A 20,658-nucleotide genomic window follows, 5' to 3' on the forward strand; every position below is an offset into this window, starting at 1 on the left:
AGTAAACTTCTTGCAATTCAGTGATTGAAGTTTCCATCCTGCAGTACTTTAATGTTTCCTCTGAAGTTCATAGTAGCCTTCTTCCCTTGTTAATATCCATGGCAGCTGGGATTGCTCCCCAGCCTCAGCATAGCTAGAGCAACTTGCAGGGTAAAGAACTTGGCCCTGAAAGTTGTGTGTCATTTAATTGTAGCAGTTCTGGGGCTTGTATAAAGGCCTGCTTTATAATCAGTTTGACTTCATTTTAAACAGACAAACAAAAGCATTTTCAGCCTGGGAAAAAGCTCTGAGTTTCAGAAAAATCACTTTCATTGTCACAGTGATGCTTGGATCACTCTGAATCATCCTTGGCCTCCCTTTCTTATCAGTAGCCCTTTTGCTCTTTGTTCACATACTACTTTTCCATCCTTGCTAGTCCTGGGAGACAGGAGGAGACAAAAGTGTACCCTCACAGCTGCTTTCTGTCACTGTACTTTAGTTTGAGACAATCAGAGTAAGTAGATCTGTGCTCTGTTTTAGTTTCATGCTTGACTACTGTGGTGAATGATTTAAGGTCTGTGTGCCATGGAAGGAGGAAAGTAAAACTAAAGACTTCCCAGATTGACAGTGTTTTAAACACTGGCATACAACAGTTGTTTGGTGCAGTATGTGTTTCCAATCCCTTAAAAGACTAGATCTAAACAAATTGTTCTACAAACCTATCATATCTAGGAAAAGGGAGACTGATATTGGTGAAAGTGTAGCTCCAGACTACTGTGTCTCAGAGAAATCAGTATAACAAAATTGTATTTGTGGTGGGAAGGGAAGCAAGGAATAACTAATTATGGAATGTCATATATCAAAAGTTGTCTTTCTTCTCTCTTCAGGGGACTTCAGAGAATATTTTCTTAAATTAGTTGTCTTACAGCTTCTATAATTAAAAAAAAATTGTGGAGAGTACTAAGGAAGAAAACCTAATCCAGTCAAATTGCACACAGGAGATTTGGCTTCAAATCCTGATTTTCATGGAATCTTGGCTTCCCCTGACTCATTTGCTGAGCACCAATGGGGGCATTGCTGTTAGTTAAAGAAGTTACCACTGCATCTTCCTAAACCTCCAGCCTTCCATTTTGCTGCTGCTTCCTTCACGCTTTCAAAGCACGTCAAAGAGGCCCCCTTTAGGTACTGGAAGGTGCTCTCAGCCCTCCCTGGAGCCTTCTCTTCTATTATAACCCTGCCCATGTGTTGCTCAGTAAACTACAGTGTGTTGCACCTGGCTGTGATAGTAATTGATCAGGACTGGATTTCTAGGCCAGCACTGTGAGTTCATTGGGTGTGACCAGACTTTGAATGTATCACACCATTTGTGAATTTGAAAATGTGGTAGTTCTTATTGAGTGTAATTGGAATCACAATGTCCCATTTGCCCTGCATTTCTGTTCCTTAGTGTTGAATTTGCTCTCACTCAAAATAAGCCCAGCTTTCTCCAGCCCCTCTTGATATCTGAGATCAGTTGGGATGAAAAGGGTGTTATTTTTCTGCCAAATTTAATGCAACAAAAAAATTGGCTGAACTCTGAAAGTGACAGGGTGTCAGGACTGATCCAATATCACAAAGTTGTACTTTCCTGTGGAGATAGTCAGTCTGTGCTCAGGTGTGGAGCCAAAGTAGAAAAAAAGGTAGAGTCCAGCATATGCAACAGGGAGAATATGAAATGCTGGGTTTAAGTCCATGTGGTCTCTGGGTAAATAAAAGAAGGAAATTCACCTGGTTTGCCAGCGTGGTCCTTGGCCTGGTGCTCCTGAGGATATGTTGCTTTGCCATCAGCATTTAGAGTTCTTGATTCCTCACTAACTGAGGAGAAGTTCTTGTGTAGCAACTCCCCCCACCACCCACAAAAGCTTTCTGTCAAGCAATGTGAAATGTCTTGTAGCTATAACACAACACACAAACAGTGCTGAGAAGCTCCAGTATTGAAACCTCTCAGGCTAAAGACCTGTCACTGGTATGCTGCACAGAAATGTTACTCTGCCAACAAATGCTGTCCCTCCCACCCTGACTGCCATGTGACTCATTATTTGAGTATATTGCTCTACCCAAGCAAACATAAAGGAAAACATCCTAATATCTTGTAATAGTAGCTTGTCATCAGTCATGAGCATGAATCAATGGGTGTGTTACACTAATAAGAGAGAGCTGCTACCCTGCAGCATTTTAAGTGGTTCTCTGATACCCTGCAGACATCATGCAGGCCGTCCTGTGCAGTAATCCATGCCAACACTTTTGTAGTATTTGGTGCTTTCCACCCAGTCTCTTGGGCGTTCTGCTCATCACAGGAAATGCCTGAAAATGCTATATATTCACTGACTAAATACTTGTGGTTTGGTTTATAGGCCAGGCTAACTGCTTCTAAAAATATATTCCTTTCTTCCAAAGAAAGAGAGCTAGGGCTGCTGTTTGTTCCTTTTCAAAGCCCCTCTACTATTCCACACTGCTTGCAGTCATTCTAACCTCTCCTTTGTCATTTAGGTGTGGTTTGTGGACAGCTTTTTATTGTTTGAGTAATGCACTGAATGCTCCTTTACTTAGTGCCTGCTGTTTGCCTGCGTGTAGGGATTTTTTTAACTCAGCGTGTACAAGCTGTTTGAGGGAGTAGAATCAGAGCCATGAAAGCCTCCACATGGGGAATTGCAGAAAAGGAGATTAATTCAAGCAATTTTTAGATACAGTGATGTATTGTCCCCCACCAGCAAGCTTTCTGAATACAAGGGGTTTAAAAGGTCTAGGTATGCAAAGTAACTTCCTAAGGGGTGGTTTCCTAAGGAATTAGTCTCTGTCATTAACCATGATAACTGAACCCGCTTTCTTAAGGCAAATTCACAAGTAAGATTTATATTCCCTGTTATCTACCTATTCTAGTCACATTCCTTTGGAGTGTAACCCTTTTGGATTGTATCCATTTCCTCACACTATTCCAAAGGTCATTAAAGGATAGTCAGCTCTGAATTACCATGGGCAAGGGCAGTTGCATAGGCATAGATTCAATTTTACACATTGATAAAGATAGGAACTTCCTCCAAGTAAATAGTCTGTTCAAAAGCAAACTTGTGGTGGTGTTCACAGGGGTCCCAGGACAAGGGAAGAGACAAGAATCTTGACGCCATGTTTCAGAAGGCTGATTTATTATTTTATGATATATATATTATATTAAAACTACACTGAAAGAATAGAAGAAAGGATTTCATCAGAAGGCTTGAAAGGAAAGGAATGGAATATGGAATTATAACAAAAGTCTGTGACTGACCAGGCAGTCCGAGACAGCTGGGCTGTGATTGGCCATTAATTAGAAACAACCACGTGAGACCAATCAAAGATTCAGCTGTTGCATTCCACAGCAGCAGATAATTACTGTTTACATTTCGTTTCTGAGGCCTCAGCTTCTCAGGAGAAAAAATCCTGGCAAAGGGATTTTTCAGAAAATATCATGGCTACACAAACTAGAAAATGAATTCTTTTCCAAGTTAGTTGAAAGGCTTGCCCAGTAACTCAAGGAGATTACAGCATTCAGTTGCCCTCTCAGTGACAATTTAAAAGGTCATAGTCACCCCAAATTGTACCACTACAGTATACACCATGGGCAGTTGAAGCCTCAAGGTCAGAACCAGCTGTAAAAGTGCAATCCTTACCATGAAGTTCGGACAAAATTTCCTGTGACCTTTTTCACTGCTGGTGAGGGATAGGGATTCCTGATGCTTTGGGAGCAATGTAAGTACGGAGCTATTCCAGTTAAGAGCGTGTTGGCGCATGGATGGCAGATCACCTGGCTGGCCGGAGGCAGAAGGGAGCCCATGAAAGCCCAGGGAACGCTGCTGGTGAAGCAGCCATGCCCCCCGGCCTGAGAGCTGTCATCCCCTGCCTCTCGCAGGACTGGGGAGCTCACCCTTCACTTTTGAACTATGTATCTCGAGGCCCTTGGCCACAGAACTGTTATGTGTAATCAGAGATTTTTATCGCAAATAGCCCGTTTTTCTGCTCGTTAGGCAGATGAACCGCCCAACTTCCCAGCAGCAGAGGGCAGCAATATAATCCCTGCCAAAGAGGACGGTTTAGTGGTTTATGAGATACAAGCTTTTCACAGGCTCATTCAGTTTGTTTACATTATATTATTGTTGAAATATGAAGAAGCTGTTCCTTCTTTCCTCCTTCCCTCCCAGTGGCTCAGCACACAGGCTCATACGACTACAACTTTCTGATGCTGCGGATGGAGCACTAAATGTTAATGACTCTGGCTTCTCTCGCTGGGCTACAGAACCGGCGCTGTGGCTGGCAATGCACCTCCACTGCTGCTCCTTTTGCATAATTGAGCACACGCAGTAGACTTTGTGCCTAAATCAGTACTGCAGTGGAAACAGGTTTTGTTTCCTAAGTTTTCGTTGATTTTTTTTTCCCCAAAATACCACTTCATGCATCCAAATAAATTCCTGTTGGCACCGCCAGTGATGAGCTGGTGTATTTTCATGCACGTGTAAGTGCTGAGATGCAGGCTGCCTGCCTGCCTGCTTGCTGGCCATTCAGAAGAAACATTAAGAGATTTCCCCACTTGTTGGCACGGATGGTCGGAGCTACCCGCACGTGCAGGGATAGCCCGGGCTTGTCGCCGGTCGCCTGGTGTTGGGTGACTCCCGGAGCTCCGAGTCCCCCAGAACGCGACACCGTGAGAGATTCAGCTTCTCCTGCTGCATTTACTCTGCTAAAAATAGCAGAGTGCGGTGTTCACCCGCCGCCGCGCAAGGACAGCCCGGCCCCGCTGCCCTCGGCGGGGGCTCCGCGGCCGGTGGCGCTGGCAGGGCGGGCCGGCCCGGCTTACATAACACCGCCCGCCGGGCCGGGCCGCGGCGGCGAGGGCGGGCCCTCCGCGCAGCCCCCGCAGCGGCGGGGCCGGTGCCGGGCGGCCCCGCCGAGCCTGAGCGAGCGCCCGAGCGGCCGCAGCGCGGCGGGGGAGCGGCAGCGCGGCCCGGGGCTGCCCGCGGGGGAAGCGGCGGCGGCGGCGGCGGTGCCGCGGCGGTGAGTGGGACGGGCCCTGCTGCGCTGCTCGGGGCCTGTTGCCGGTGCTGGGGGGGGCTGCGGGGGGAGAAGCGATGAGGCGGCGGCGCCTGGGACTGCACCGGCCCGTCCCGTCCCGTCCCGTGCGGTGCTGTCCCGTCCCGCCGTCGGGAGCGCGGCACGGCACGGCACGGCACGGCACGGCACGGCACGGCATGGCATGAGGCAGGCGGGCTCGGCGGGGCTCGCTGTCAGCCCGCCCGGCTCCAGACCCGCCTCCTGTTGCTCGGCGCGCCGGGGCCAAATGCGGCCGGGACAGCCCGGTCCCCGCTCGGCCCCGAGCCGCCCGCCCGTGTAACGGGGAGAGCGGGCACTGCCGGGGCTGCAGAGCGGGAGCGCCGGCAGAGCTTGTCCTTGCCAGGACAGCTCCGTGGGTACTACGAGAGCTCCCTGTCTGCTCCCGATACACCAAATACCGTAGCTGCAGTAACTGCAGTATATCTGCCTAAGTAATCTACGCTAAATGGGCAAAGCCTTTTATTTAGCTTCTTTCAGAAAATCGCATCTGCCAGCCTGTTCAGCACTTAGCTGCATTCTGCAACTTTTCTTCAGATAGATGTCAGGCTCTTGCCAAAGCCAGTTGCTCAGCGTTACTGTCACATTTCTTCATCTGTAGGTTCCCACTGTCAGGACTGCTGCGGTTTGCAAGGTCCTTGTTCCTCTTCTCAGAGGAACACTTCCCACTTCTCTCCCCTTCAAACCCATCGGATACATCCCAGTTTGGCTCTGATTCCCCTTAAGGGGGTCTGACCTTGTCTCACATTTTCTTCCTAAACAGAAAATTTCCCAGTTTTTCTATTATAAGAGCAACTAACATTCTGTGTAACTTCTGTATGTAAAGTTCCCCCACACCCTAAGGTATACTGAGGCTTTCGTTTTTCATACACTGTTCTCTGCCATCTGTTTTATTTGTACATCCTTATTGGCTTGGCCTTGTGTGGGTTTAGATCTTTGTCCAGGAAAATTTTATTCTACTCAAATAGGTTAACAGACTGAAATCTGCAGGAATTATGCATGTATATGATGACTAATTGTGAAAATTATGGTTGCAAGACACTGCTTTATTTTGTGAGTTTATCAGAGCAAGGATGCCTGTCTTCCCCTTTGCCTCAAATCTAAGCCTGGCTGTCTTGAATCATTAATGAAAAATAAAATCACTATGCTACTCTTGCCACTTCCTTGCTGCTAGTTTTGGTTGTTACTTTTTAGCCCTTGGCATGGTGTATGTAATCTGAAAATCTTTGTACGCAGTGCTTGTTTTCTGGGGAAAGAATTTTTAAAATGCCACAAAACTTTAAAAGCTGATTGGTTGCCTTCAAGTGTTTTTCTTCTTTTCCTGGAAGTGTCTCAAATCTGCAGCTGTTGAAATGCACATCAGCTTGGCACAGCCTCTGTGGCTGCCAAATGTGTGAGCCAGTTGGATCTCAAGGAAATGTAACTTATTGCAGTTGGTCTTGTGGTGACTCTTTGTTCCACAAGAAACAAACATCTTTTGGTGAGTCACAGCAACATTGTTCTCTGCAAACTAGTTGTCAGGAAATGGAGTCTGACAATCCCAGTGGTCCCTCTATAAAAGCAGCTTTCCCCTACACCCAGTGCTGTTTCCATGTTGTTTGTGAATCATCAGATCCGGAGTCCCCTCAGATTCCCAAGGAAGACAGAATTAGCTGCTATTCAGGGTGTGGTATTGTGGTGCTTACCTCTCTTGTTCTATTTCTTCTGATAGTTCCAGCTGTTCCCATCAGCCATGTTTCCCTGCTCCTCCTTTCCCTCTCACCTTGGCTAGGACTTGTACCCTACCTCCAAGTTTGTTCCTGGCATGTGTCCTCTGTGTGGCCTTTGTGCACTAACCCCATTAGCTTTTCTTTGGGAATAAGCAATTTTTTATGCTCCTCCACTTAGCTGTGGCTTACAAATCATCCTTAAAACTGTTGTATACACTTGTGGATGCTTGGCTTCAGCATGTGGCTGTACCTGCATGCACATGACTTTGGAGAGCAATTCCACTGCCTGAGGGGATGCTCCACACCTGCACTGCAGCTTCAGAAAGATAACTGGCATCTGTTGGAAACAAGGTTTTTTGCCAGCACTTAATATATGCATACACATGAGTCTTGGTGTGTGTCCCTTATGTAATATTTTTTGCCATTTCTCAGTTTCAGCCAAGTATGACATAAGGAGAACAGCTCTAAGGTAATTAAGTTCTGCAAATTTTGTAGAAACAGGCCAACAGGGAAAAGCGAGTCTAAAATCAGACACTTGCTAGTTTTCCCAAGTTTTTAGATCAGTGACTGAGTGATACATTCATATTTGACAGCCTCCATTTGGGAATAATGTGTTTGGTGCAAATGAAGCTGTAAAGAGAAAGGGAGAAAGATTTTTTTGAGTAAATCCCCCTGAACTGGCATCTCTCTTAAAACTTCAAAGAATACAAGTAACACTGATGTGATACATTGCATTTTGAACATGGGAACAGAAAATCTTGATACAATTCAGTGTATACTTTTAATCAATTAAGGCACACAGCTCTGCAGATCTGATTTCCTGAGTTGGCCTGGTCACAGAGTGCTTTGTTTTTACATCCCTGCATCTCCAGGGCACAACTCCTGTCTTTGTTCTGCCAGGCACACATTTGCACAAGTACAGAAGGGCTATGATCTCAGCTAGTGTCTTTAGATTCATTTTATTTTGACAAAATTAGTCAACAGTTTCAAGACTGCCATCATATAAGCATAATGCCCATGAAACCAAGCAAAAGCAGTGACCATTCATCCTGACTCAAAATACTGTGTTCTGGCAGGACAAATCCCAGATCATTGGTAGCAATGACAAGATACTGGATTTTTGGTTTGATTTGGGGTTTTTAACTGCTAGTCTTTGTCAGTTGCAGATGGGGTTTTGTGGCACAGCTTTGGCCTGTCCTCTCAAACTTGTTCTGTCATGGACAGGTGCAATGCTGTCCTTAGAAAGGGCCCCCTTATAACCAGGTTGTGTATGTCTGGGTAAGGATTGTGGGCTAAGTGTGAATCCTGGTAATTCAGGAATGTGAAATGAAAAGATCACATTGTAGCAGGAAAAAGTCTTGAGCTCTAGGAATGAATGTTAACAGAGGGTGCAACTGGCGAGGGAGTTTTATGCTTGGCACGTTTTCTATATGAAGACAAAGGTAGCAGGCACCTGAGATCAACAGGAATAAATACCAGGTCCTTTAATACCTCTTTGAGTCTGGCTGAAAAAACCTTCTTACTGTCTTTGGAGTGCAGTAAGTGGAATACTCTTACTCTTGAAGGAAATACTATTTTTCTTGAAGGAAAATATCTTCTAGGGTAGTGCTTACTGATGGTCAGTAATGCCTCAGCTTCTTCAGGCTGTAATTCCATGAAATCAAAACATGCAAAACAGGTGGTCAGGGTCCCTTTTGATCATGCAAGTCTGCTCTGCAAACAGCTGAATGACAGGAATTTAGTGTCTTCAGTTGATATTGGTTAAAGTAGTCTGAAATGACACAAGAAAAACTGAAAAGTGTCATTGTGTCATCAATTGCCATCAAATGCAGTGTTTAAAGTTCAAAACAGCCTGATAATGATTAGTTAGAGGGCCCAAATATCACAGCCTTAAATTTTGCTTACATTTTGGTTTGAAATACAGTTTTATTGCCTGAGGCTGATATTGATATATGCAGAGTTACAATATTTCCATGACTAGCTGCAGTGTTTTCAGTATCAACTTAAACATAGTCTTGTTCTTTAGTTTGAAAGTTTACTCTTGTTTGTTTTCCAGTGTTTGTTGAGGGCATAACAGTTGAAGTATCAAGGAAATGGAGTCTTTTAAACTGAAAGTAGAGATCCTTACATAAGGATTGCTCTTCTGCAGAGCTGGAGCTCCAAGTCAGTCCTTGCCTTCCACAAGGACTGATGATTCTGCAACATGCTGTCTGTTACACATTGCTGTGGATTCACTGCTTTGTAGCCATAAAGTAGCCTGAACTTTGCTTATCATATGTTCCTGTATTGCTAATAAATTGTATCACAGGATGGTACTGCCTGAATTACAGAAGAACTACTCAGAGAGTAGAGCCCTGGGGTGTTTAACTTCAGGTATCTGAAGTGGCCCCACCTCAATGCTGAGGAAAGAATGGTAGGTCTAACAGGGATGGTGGTTCTCACTGACACCCCATATCAGGTTAATAAGCAATTTTGATGTCTCTGTCTGTGCACACAGCTTAATTGTATTTCAAGGAAAATGCATTTCATTCCTTTTCCTTAGACAGAACTGATTTTCAATGTCTCTGCTGTTACAAGCTTCTTTTCTATGTGACATTTAAACAAAATACATGGACTTGATATGAAGTCCTTCATATCAAGCAAGCAATTTCAAGGGAATTTCTGCTTTGACACACTGAGGATTACAGGGCAGTCTCAGCCTTGGGATATCACTGAACAGGTGCATAAAAATCATACTGGAAGAAATTAGGAGATAGCAGGAAACTGAGAGAACCAGAAGATTGTAATTTGATTGGAATTCAGGTATCAAGCTGTGGCTTGTTTGTTTTGTTCTTGATTAGTGTTTATTTAGTGGCACTGAAAGGTGAAATACCTGCTGTTACAGTTGTGCTATGCAGAAAGCCTTTTGAGAAACATGACAGTAATACTTGGGAGCACAAGCTGAGTGAGAGCCCCACATGGGACAGCTTGCACTGGGGAACTTACATGTAGTAGATTTAGTGCCTGTCACCAGGGAATCCTAGACACACTTTACATAAGGCTGCCTGCTGCTCCCCTTGTGGTTGATTATGATTATAATAAGAATAGAAGGGATCAACAACAACACCTGGTGCAACTGCCTGACCACTTCGAGGCTGAGTAAAAATTGAATCACATTATTAAGGGCACTGAATGCCTCAAACACTGAGGCCACCTCCTAGAGAGGTGGTCAAGGCTTGGGGCATTGACCATGTCTCTAGGAGGCCTATTGCAGTATTTGACCACCCTGTTAGGTAGGAAGGGCTTCCTAACCTCCAGTCTAAACCTCCCTAATGCAGCTTTACCTGCCCCAAGTTAACTCTGTGATCTTGAAGGAGCATGAACAGTCAGAGGCTTAAAATGGGACCAGTGATGTTGGATGCTTGGCATGTTGCTGGGTCTGTCAAAGGCTGCATTTGAAAGATAGATGCTGCTGAGAGCACCAGTGTCTTCATCTGTGAAATGGGACACTAACATCTTATCCCACAGGGTACTCTTGATGTGTGTGGCAGCTGTGTTGGAGGTACCAGGTGGGAGGGTGTCACAGGTGTGACAGAGTAAACCACCCACAGTGGATCTGGGTACTGTTTTATTTTAAAACCAACACTGGTGTTTTCATCCTAAAAGATTATCTCACACACTGACTCGCCTACTCACTCATCTGGGCTGACAGGACAACAATAACAAATTAAACAGTGAAAAAAGTGTAGAGGTTACTTTTGGCTGTGTTTTATCTCCATCTCACATAGAAGTGTTTGTGATTTAAAGCATTAGATGCTTGTGTTATTTTCCTGCCATTTTAATGAGGCAATTTTATCATAAGAACATGTGTTGTTGCTGACTGAGGAGTAGTTTGAGAGATGTAACAGCTGGTCTTTATCCAGGCTCTGTGCCCCATTGTGGGTACAGCCTGAAGGGAAGCTGAAGGTGGAAAGTGTACAAGCACTAATGTACCCACTGCATTTTCAAATCAGTTACATGCAAAGACTGGGTCATGGGAGAAAATATCCTCCTACCTTAAGGTTTCTGTGACTAAATAAAAGAAATAATTTCTGTCAGTTCTGAAGCTGTCAGTTCTTCCCCAGGCTGTGCATTTCCTTTAGCTTAGATGACTGATTTTTCTTAATCCAAGATTCTTTGCATGAGCACTTGAGTCTTTGCTAGTGGTTACATGAATGGCAGATGACAGCAGCTGGCAAATGTAGGTGATGTTTCTTATGTAAGTCAGCAGAATTGCTCTATAGGTGCAGCAGGGTGAGCACAGGCTTTGTGTGAAGTACAAGGCTTTAACCCTGGCTAATAACACTGGCTCAGTAAACGCCGCAGACGCGCATTCATTTAGATCTCCAGATTAAGAGAGTACCCAAGGAAAAATTTACTTGTTGCCTTGTCTTTTAAGTCCACAGCAGTCAGGGTAGAAATCTTGGCTCTGTGACAGTATTGCCCTTGGCTTTACCAGAGCCTGGGATTTTCTCTTGTCTCCTCAGATTATAAACCTTCTGACTCCATTAGTTGAGCTGCTGGTGTGAAATGCCAATATATAGAACATGTCTGCAGACTAACAAAAAGGAAAATATTTCAAGCATCTTTGGATTATTTTTTGGTTTTTTAGGTTGTTGTTGCTTGTTTGTTTGTTTTGGGGGTGTTGTTTTTGGTTTGGTTTTGTTTTTTTTTTTCTAAAAGAGAAATTCCTGTTTGGGATGGAGCTACCAGCAACCCTAATGGTATTTTTGTCTTCAGTGTTACTTTATTTCTCCCTTCAGATCTTTGCTTGTCCAGATATTGCATATGGTGATAATAGAGACTCAAAAGCCATCTGGGCACAATCCTGAGTAACATTCTTTACTAGGTGACCCAGACTGAGCAGGGAGGTTGGATTAGATGAGCTCCAGTGGTCCCTTCCAAGCTCAGCCATTCCATGATTCTGTAAATACCTCATGATGGAGGAGAGCTGGTGCTGTCATTCTGGTCTGCATTCTGTATTTGCTGTCTGATGAAAGAGCTGAAGGTGTTTATTAAAACCACTTTTATAAGTAATTATGTCGGCACGTTTAATCCCAATACTTAAAATGTCACAGCCCCCACCTTTTTTTTTTTTAAGTCCTTTTATTGTTGGATTGTTAGTTATTGTAGTTAGTCAGTGCTGAGGAATCTGCCTGGATGTGCTTCAGTGCTCTGCAGGTTATTTTTTTCTATAGTGCCCTTCCTGTGTCAGCTATCACTGGTATTTGTGAAGTGCTGTTATTGCTACTAGCAGGTTACACCTTAGTTTGGGGATTTGCAAATAGATGTTTTTCTCAGCTAAGTGACTGTATCAGCAGCTAACCTACTTCTTGGTTCTTTTAGTCTGGCTCAGACCAGATCTGACATTTTTCAGAGTTTGGTTTGGTGTCTGGGTTGAATTTTTTTTTTTGTTTGCTTCTTTTAATGCTAACTGGTAAATCAAAATACTTTTTTGTCTGTTTGTTTTTCCTTGCTGAATGGAACAGAGTATAATGATGACCTAAGCCAGACCTTTAAGATGCTCAGCTTGCCAGGTGGGACACCTGAATCATTAGGCTGTGCATAATGATTAGGTTCTTCATAACAATTCATTATTTACACAGAGTGAAACTGTGTAAAACCAGAAAGAGAGATCAAGAGCTTGACACCTGTCTGTGCTGTCCCTGACAGTACCTCCGAGCCCAGTACTTAGGACAACCTGATTGCATGATGTATTTCTTTTCTGAAAAGTCCTTTCACAGCAATTCCCAACCAGATTCTTTGGTGAGAAGCACTTGCACTGACAGTCCCTTTATACCAATGTTATTCTAATTCACAACCAAAACATAGTTAGAAATATGTTCTGCAGAGTAGTAAGAATGTATAACACAGTTGCTATGGTTGAAGAAAGATTTTTATACTGCTGCTCTGTTTCCTGTGTAAGGGGTTTCACAGCTCTTTGTCAGAGCTCAGACAACACTATAATTTATAACCCTTTCAACCCTGCTGGGGTGATGAAGTCTGTCTCCTGAGCAGTTAGAGGACAAATACATCCCTGCCTGCTTGAAGATGCAGACTGTTAGTGGGCAATGAGGCCACCCTGCCCTGAGTATCACTTACAGTAGATTAATCAGTGGGGCAGTGTAGTCATTTAACTCCGTGGGCTGCACTGGGTTTGCAGAAATGTTTCCTTCTCAGTGCCCACGGGCTGCCAGGTAATCTGAGATCATCCAACAGATGTGTTACAAGAGTTACAGCTACAGCAGATGTTACCACAGTTACAGATGTAACTGAATCCCTCTTTGAGCTTAGACATGTCAGCCCGAAGAAGGGGCCATTCAAATGCTTTCTGCTACCACAACAGAAATGATAGCTGGCCAGAAGAGTGGGAAAAAAATTCATCCCTTGCTGAAACTGAAAATGGACTTCTTTATATGGGAAAAAAGAGAATGGCAGGTCAGATGTTGTGGGGACATTTGGAATATTTTCTTGAACCTGGTTTCCTTAAAAAATACGGAAAAATCAAGTTCACTCTAAAGGGAATTATGCTCAAGTGGTAATGTGGTATTTATATATTTTAAACATGTTGTGATACTAACTTACAGAAAGTTTTGTGGGAATGCTGCATTTTTCACTGTTAGTTTGATCCTCTCATTGCTGCCTCTAGCTTGTGGCTGTCTGTACTCACCAGGGGAGCTCCTTTGCCTTCTGGATTGGTCATCCAAAGAGACTGATCCTTACCTTGCTTTAGAAGCTGCTGTGCATAGCTGATGTTAGCCACGTTTGCTCTGCTTCTTCAGTACTACTAGTTTCAGTACTTTTTAAAAAATATTAATTTAATTTTTCTTGTCAGGACTATGGCAAATTTGCAGTGACTGTGGATATACCACAAGAGAGAGAGAGAGCAAGGGAAAAGTGATAAAGGGGTTCACTTATAGGCATTTAAAACCCCCCATTCAAACAACACAGTTCTAAAACAACATGATTTTACTTCAGATAAGTGGACCAATCTCCAGTTTATGTCCCCTAGGCATCATATAGTTCAGTCTGCATGTGTTTTGAGATGTTCTCTTCCCGATGTGTTTTGAGGTATTCATATAGTTCTGAGGATTATTCATGTTAGCAAAAGGCTAATAAGACAGTTGGAAAATAGCTGATATATCAGTTCCCTCTCTAGAGGTACAATCAGCACTGCTAATTCTTAAGATGTTCCTCCTCTTCTGTCCTGTGGGTTTTGTTTTTTTTACTGAAATTCTGTTTGGTTGGCTGAGCTGAGGTCACCACTGCACACGGGGGTCATAGCCTCTCTAAGTCTACTGGTCTTCTGTTAATTCTCTGTATTAGCAACTTCACAGGTTAGCTTGATAAACATTTTCTATTCCACTGTTGTTCTTCCACCTAGGTTTTCATCCATCTTTGTTCCTCTCTTCAGTTTTTCCCCGTGCTCTTCCCTTGTACTGCCTGATTCTAAAATGGTTCACAGTTTTATCCCTGTTTTTATCTGTAGCTTCTAATTTGGAGGTAGAATTCAAAGCAAGTTTCCCCCTCCCCATGTTTTGCTTTCACTGGTTTCTCCACCTCTCCTCCATATTAGTTGTAATTCTAGAAATGCTGCTTAGTGTAATATAAAGTATGGCATACAGCAACTAAAAAGGTTGAGAGATTGTGGCCTTATGGACCTGCTTTGGATTTACACCACCTTGAGTAAGTGGCACCTCTTTTGGTCCTGGAGTGTATTAGATCTACACCATTAGGATGATGCAAATGGTAGTGGGCTAGATAGACCAAACCAGTGGGTTTTATGGAATGTCTAAAAGCAGGATCTTAATTAATCAAGGGAGAATGCTGCTTTATATTTTCCAATAGTTTTGGGGAATTAGGGAAGGAAAATTCATCACGTGCTGCATCATGAGGGACAGGTAATGCCTGCAAAGTATATTCCATTCAGCCAAATTGTGCAGCAGAGGTATTTCCTGAAAATATCAGCTAACCTCCTTTTTGTCTTGCATCATGATTGTAACTGAGAGCAGAATCTAGATTAGTGTGTCAGTCTGTGAAGGGAATTTCCTGCTAGAGACCTTGAGAGCAAAAAAGAAGTGGAAGATAAGGAAAATTATTATTATGTTAGAGCATGAGTTAATGATTTCTAAAATCTCAGCTCTGACGTACCTGTCTGCACTTTTACTTCTTGCTGGTCTCCATCCTGTGTATTCAGTTGCCATTCAGCAAACATCTGTCAGGCATAATAATTTCAAGCATTAATCCTTACAGGAATTAATCAGCTTGTTAGTTGATGACCTGAACTAGATAGTTTCTGGGGATTATTGCTATTTAAATCTCACCTACGTTTTAAACAGTGGCAGCATGCCCTGCTCTGGGTTTCTTTTCTTTCTCTTTTTTTATTTTTTTCTGCACTGATATATCTTTGGATTGCCATCTCCTCTTTCACTCCTGCAGCACGGGAGGAGGCAGAGAGGAAGTCCTGTGCTTCCTCTACATTAGTAAGGAGGAAGCCACTGGTTTCTCTTCGTGCCAGACTTGCTCGTGCTGCCACCTGTGCGGAATTGCTGTTCTAACGCCCAGTGGAGGACAGGCTGGATTGTGGCTGCCATGCTGGGAAGCCAGCAGGAAACTTTGATGGAATCACCACAGACTTTCACCTACCCTTTTTACCAGATTTCCCAGGATTTTGGTAAGGTTTTTACAAGGTTACATTTATTTCATAATGTAGTGAGATGGTTGTGACAGGCAGTGTGTCTGTATCTTTTGGCTCCTAATAACTTTTGCACTCACTTTCTGCTTTGCATTAAATTTCCCAGAGACATGGAAGTGTTAAAGATATCAAGTGTCTTGAAATTTCAGAGATTTGAATTCTAGTGGAAGGGGAACTAGAAGTCAGTGGCCTGCTGCAGGAGAGGCATGACAGAGGGTTCTGGCAGCAGGCAGCTGTGAAGGGTGCCAGGATCAGCCCATTCGCGCGCTTTTCTCCAGAGCCAGCCCACGCCTCCCTCCTGCCTGCTGCCACAGTGCTGGGGGAAAGGGTGGGGGCCCAAGGGTGAGGGCCCAGTGCAGTGAAATAAGGCCTGATAAATTGTTTTGTGAGCAGCAGGCCAGGATGCGGGAGCTCCTTGATGTAAGGCAGGAGAAAGGAAGCCAAAATATCCTTACAGTGTGTGCAGCAGAAGGGTTGGAGATAAGGGACAGTTGGTGAAGTTAATAGAGAGAGTCTGTTGGGAGCTGGGAGTGTGGCTGGCACTCAAGACGTGATATCAGCTTTTACAGCCCCAAAATGTTTGCTGAACTGGGACTGCTGAGATCCCTGAAGTTTCAGTTTAATGTTGCATATATAACTGTTGAAACATGACCTGGGGGTATGCAATAGGTAAAAAAAGGGGACTAAAGAAATTCAGATTTATTTTTTAACTAGGGAGCATAGTTTGCACAAACACTCTTGCTTGTGTTGTGCTCATTGAACCCAAACAAGGTCATTGGAGGCTCTGCTCTGTGGTGCTTCAGCAATTGTCCTCATCAGAGCTGAACATATTTTCCTTCAGGAAGAGGGTAACTGGCTTCTCCTGTTTTATGAATCAACCTTTTGCAAGGTACCTGCTGAGCCCTGATCTGTAAATTGAAAGGGAAATACTGGAGAAAAATTTCAGTGATATGAAATGCCTTTAAAATACAGCAGGTGTTTGTGTTATCTTTAGAAGATAGCTTTGGAGACTAGTAGGGAGATATTTTTATTTCTTTTAGACCAAAGTTGAGTTTGTGCCATGATGTCTATTACTCCTTGTAGAAGAATTCTGTTATTACTTGGGTTAAACAAAGCTATAACTTTATACCTCTTCCTTCTTTCAAGTATTTGAGAAGAGGCAGTGCTATGTCTGCCTGTGTGTGTACCAGCCCTTGGCTGATATGGACCCCTGTTGCTCTAAATGTATCTCTGTGTTAGCTCTCTGGCAGTCCCAGGGTGTCACAGACATCTTTTATGAAAAATCCTTTCCTTAGGATTTTTCCTCCTGAGAAGCTGAGAGGCCTCAGGAACAAAATGTAAACAATGGTTATCTGCTGCTGTGGAATGCAACAGGGGCATCTGGGATTGGTCTCATGTGGTTGTTTCTAATTAAAGGCCAATCACAGAATCACAGTCAGCTGGCTTGGATTCTCTGTCCAAGACAGAAGCCTTTGTTATTCATTCTTTCTTTTTCTATTCTTAGCTAGCCTTCTGACAAAATCCTTTCTTCTATTCTTTTAGTATAGTTTTAATATAATATATATCATAAAATAATAAATCAAGCCTTCTGAAACATGGAGTCAGATCCTCATCTCTTCCCTCATCCTCGGACCCCTGTGAACGTTGTCACACCAGGGATATTTAGGGTGGAATTTTCAAACTTGCTGAGGAGCAGCACGCCCTGAGGCCCCCTTGGGGTCCGAATGGAGCAGGAGCCGCCGGATCTCTTCAGATGTTTGCGGGGGGGTGGAAACAGCTCTGGTCTCTTGGAATACTCCATTCCGAAAGGCAGTTGCTAGTGAATGACACGAGTGAGAAGCAGCAGCATCGGCTTTGTGCTGTTCAGCGTGGTCATTATCTGCGATCACAGATTTAACAGCTTTAACAACCCTCTGGTCCCCCTGGCTGGGGGACGGCTGCCGACAAACGCGGCTCACTGCTGGCTCCTGCTGCCGGTTTACTCCGCTCGAGGGTCGAGGAATCTCAGCAGGAAGAGGTTGAGACCCCCTCTGGGTTTATAGAGCCCAGGATTTCTGTCCCGGTCAGGGATAAAGGAGTGTTAACACGGCGTTCTCCTGCCCGCCGCGCAGTCCCGGCCGGCTGCAGGCCCCGTGAGGCCGAGCCCAGATGTGGCCGCTCTCCTGAGCCACAGAGCCTGGCCAGCTCCCACCGTGCGAGGGGGACAGAGACGTGGAAACTGCAACCCTTCAGGCAAAAATGAGTCACGAGAATGCAGCCTGGTTAATTCAATTCCAAAAATGTTCTCAACCACTCAAAATTAATTCCTAACCCACGTTTTGCAGTGGTCTACTTTGTTTCTGGGATGAGGTTGCTGACGGTTCCAATAGTGTGTTTTGTTTGGGACACAGGCAGGCCTTGTTTGTCTGTGGGTTTCTCTGAACACAAACCAGTGCTGTTTTGCAATATAAAGCCTGATATTATCAGATTAATGCAAATACTACTTTTAATTATGTACAGAGTGCTGACTGTTTAGGTATAGCTGTTTACTGTTTCGGTATAGCCTCCTGTATGTTGACAGCATTGCAGGTGTTCATCTCTTTCAGGGGTCATTTTTCTCCTTTATATAAATGGATCTTTCTGTTCCATGCAAGTTAAAATCTGCTAATTTTTCCATAACCATATGCTTTGATCCCAAGAAAATAACTCTTAATCAACAGCTTTAGTATCTAAAATTATATTGTCCTACTTGCTACTTTTTTTCCAATTCCATAAGTCTCACTTTCACTGTATAAATATATCATTAGCATAACTGAACTGATAATGTTTTGAAAGATATATCTGAGAAATCTGGTTTGGAGAGTTAGTCCTTCAGCTGTTCTAAATAGGACAAAAGACCTGTGCCCTTAGAGCATTCTTGCAAAATACTTGCAAGTTTCTAAGAAATATTTCTGGTACATACTTGACTCTAAATATTTATGAGTTTAAAAGCCGTGTGCTTATTGCTCCAAGTTACACACTCAGAGGTGAAATAGTCAAATGATAGTAAAAAAATATTTTAACACTGTAAGGGGAAAAAATTGCATGTTTAAAACCCCCCCAGATCCAAATGTGGAAACAGTGATGCGTAATAGGAAAGAATACAGACTTGCAGACAGATTGACATCCTGCTGCCCTGAGCATTCATATTACAACTGTGGACCACTTCAGAACAGAGGATTCCTGAAGAAGGTGAATTATCCCACCTCTGGTATGGCTCCTTGCCTGGAAGTGCCTCTCTCTCACACCGACTGGCTATGGAATCACAGGGCTCCTACCCAGGGTGTCCCACCACAGCCTGTGGGTCAGTGCAGTGATTCCCCTTTCCTGGTGTGAGGTCCAGCCTCTGCTGAGGCCACATGCTCCAGCTGGGTTTGATGGTCTCTTTCTGAGTATCTCTGCTTCCAGGGTGAGGGGCATGGGGGGTGGAAGCACTGCAGCTTGCACAGAGCAGCGGCAATGCAGCTGAAGGCTGTGACAGCCTTTTCTTCCCTCCATCACTCCATGTCCCTAAGTACACACTGACACCTTCTTTCATTGCCAAACCCCTTCCAACTTGTCCTCTGTAATCTCTTTGGGACAGAGGTATTATCCTTTTAACTGTAGGGCGCTTCTGTTCAGCCAGGGTGCTGTGACAGCTCACTGGTCCTATGTGGCTTAACACTCTGGAGTCCTGATTGTGGCACTGGCCCTTGGGAGCTGCCGTGTGACAAACTGCACTCAAACAGGGAGAGCTGTTCCCAGCTAGCCAGGGAAGATGGGCAATTTCTCATTAGGGTCATGATGCCAAACCAAAGCTAAGCAGCACAGCTGGGGTATGAAGGATTGCCTGGAAGAGTTACTTGGGAATAGTCTGCAGAGCAAAACTAATTTGCAAAGTATATTTGGCAAATAGAGATAACCACACCTCTAAGAAAATGAGGTTGTCTGTACACAATAATATGATCAGCAAAAGAGAAATGATTTATCAGGTATATTATTCACTCTGGATTGTTCACTGATCTCTGGCAAGGAGCAGATACCACAGGGGTTTATTATCAGTATATCAGTGCTGAGACTGGTGCCCAGTACTGAGGAATCATACAGTCCTGTGGAGGACAAGTGGGAGATAATTGAATACATAAATTCTAGTCTCCAGAGACTGTGAAACTAATGCTGTTGGCTTGCAGGGCATTTTTGTTGGCTGACTGATGGTAAAACTCGGGGAGTTGACAAAAGTTGAAACCAAATCTACTCGAGAACTTGTCCCCAGCTGCTCAAGATGCAGATTGCTGGTAAACCCACAGATATCTCCTGGGTAATCTCCCCATCAGATTCCCTGGACCTGAAGAATCCTTCCTGAAGTTGTAGAGCAGAGGTGTTAAACCTGTGATTTCCCAGACTAAAGTGTCTGTGAATGGTAACTAGGAAAATTAAGGCTCTTGTCATTAAGTTTAAAGTCACTAAAAAGGTATCTGCTTCTCAGCAGACACTTGAAGTGGTACAGATTAGAAGAGGCTGAAAATCACCCTCTGCAGCATTTATTAACAGAATCTTCGACTTTGTTCTTGTCCTTTCAAGTATTTCCTTATTGCTCAGAGGCAAGAAACAAAGTGTCTTTGAACCCAAATTGTTATCTGTAAAAGGGATAGGATAGCCTTACTTTCCAGGAGGGCTGACTGAATAAACGCTCTAAAGACTGTTTATAACTCAATAATGTGGGGATAGAAAAGCAAAATCTAAACCAGACAGCTGTCTAATGCAGATGCTCTGTCTCCTTGATGGTAAAAAAAAAGTTGTAGACCAGAATTAAACCCTTCATTTTACTTATCTAATGGAATCATGGAAGACCAACCTGTCTCCTAGAGTGACCTGGAAATGCAGAAGTTTGTGTGTGAAATGTATGGAATGGGGAGAGACTTGTAATTAAGAGTCCTCACTTACTATTTTAACTTGCAAATGACTTGAAGATTGAAATAAAAATGCTGTGAGCAGATCTATTGATTATCATTCCCTGGAAGGGAAGATGGCCCCAGGACTCAAATGCCTTACGTGTATGCTATGATTCCATTCAAGTATAAAACTATTTTTAAATTTCAATCCCTTTTTTTTTTAAGAAAATTACTTATTAGACCTGGGAAT

The 20,658-nt window shown here is 43.8% G+C and overlaps 1 protein-coding gene across 3 annotated transcripts in view; it reads left to right on the forward strand.

The window, feature by feature from the left end:
* The window catches only part of SYNE3 (spectrin repeat containing nuclear envelope family member 3), a 75,917-nt gene that overhangs the window by 6,136 nt on the left and 49,123 nt on the right, over positions 1–20,658 (forward strand). The window contains exon 1 of one of the 3 annotated variants that reach the window (XM_071426549.1): positions 4,884–5,043. The exons of 1 other annotated variant lie outside the window; for it this stretch is intronic. Coding sequence is in view for 1 of the 2 variants with exons in the window: in XM_071426547.1 (XP_071282648.1) it covers positions 15,417–15,498 (82 nt within the window). In the remaining variant the exon portion in view is untranslated. Of the gene's footprint in view, positions 1–4,883; positions 5,044–15,108; positions 15,499–20,658 lie in introns of those variants that run through there. One more of the 3 variants, XM_071426547.1, reaches the window with a different exon arrangement.

This window comes from Agelaius tricolor, unplaced genomic scaffold (genome assembly GCF_023055355.1).
Source record: "Agelaius tricolor isolate 1412-34295 unplaced genomic scaffold, bAgeTri1.0.p SCAF_5, whole genome shotgun sequence".
In the NCBI taxonomy this organism is placed as follows: Eukaryota; Metazoa; Chordata; class Aves; order Passeriformes; family Icteridae; genus Agelaius; species Agelaius tricolor.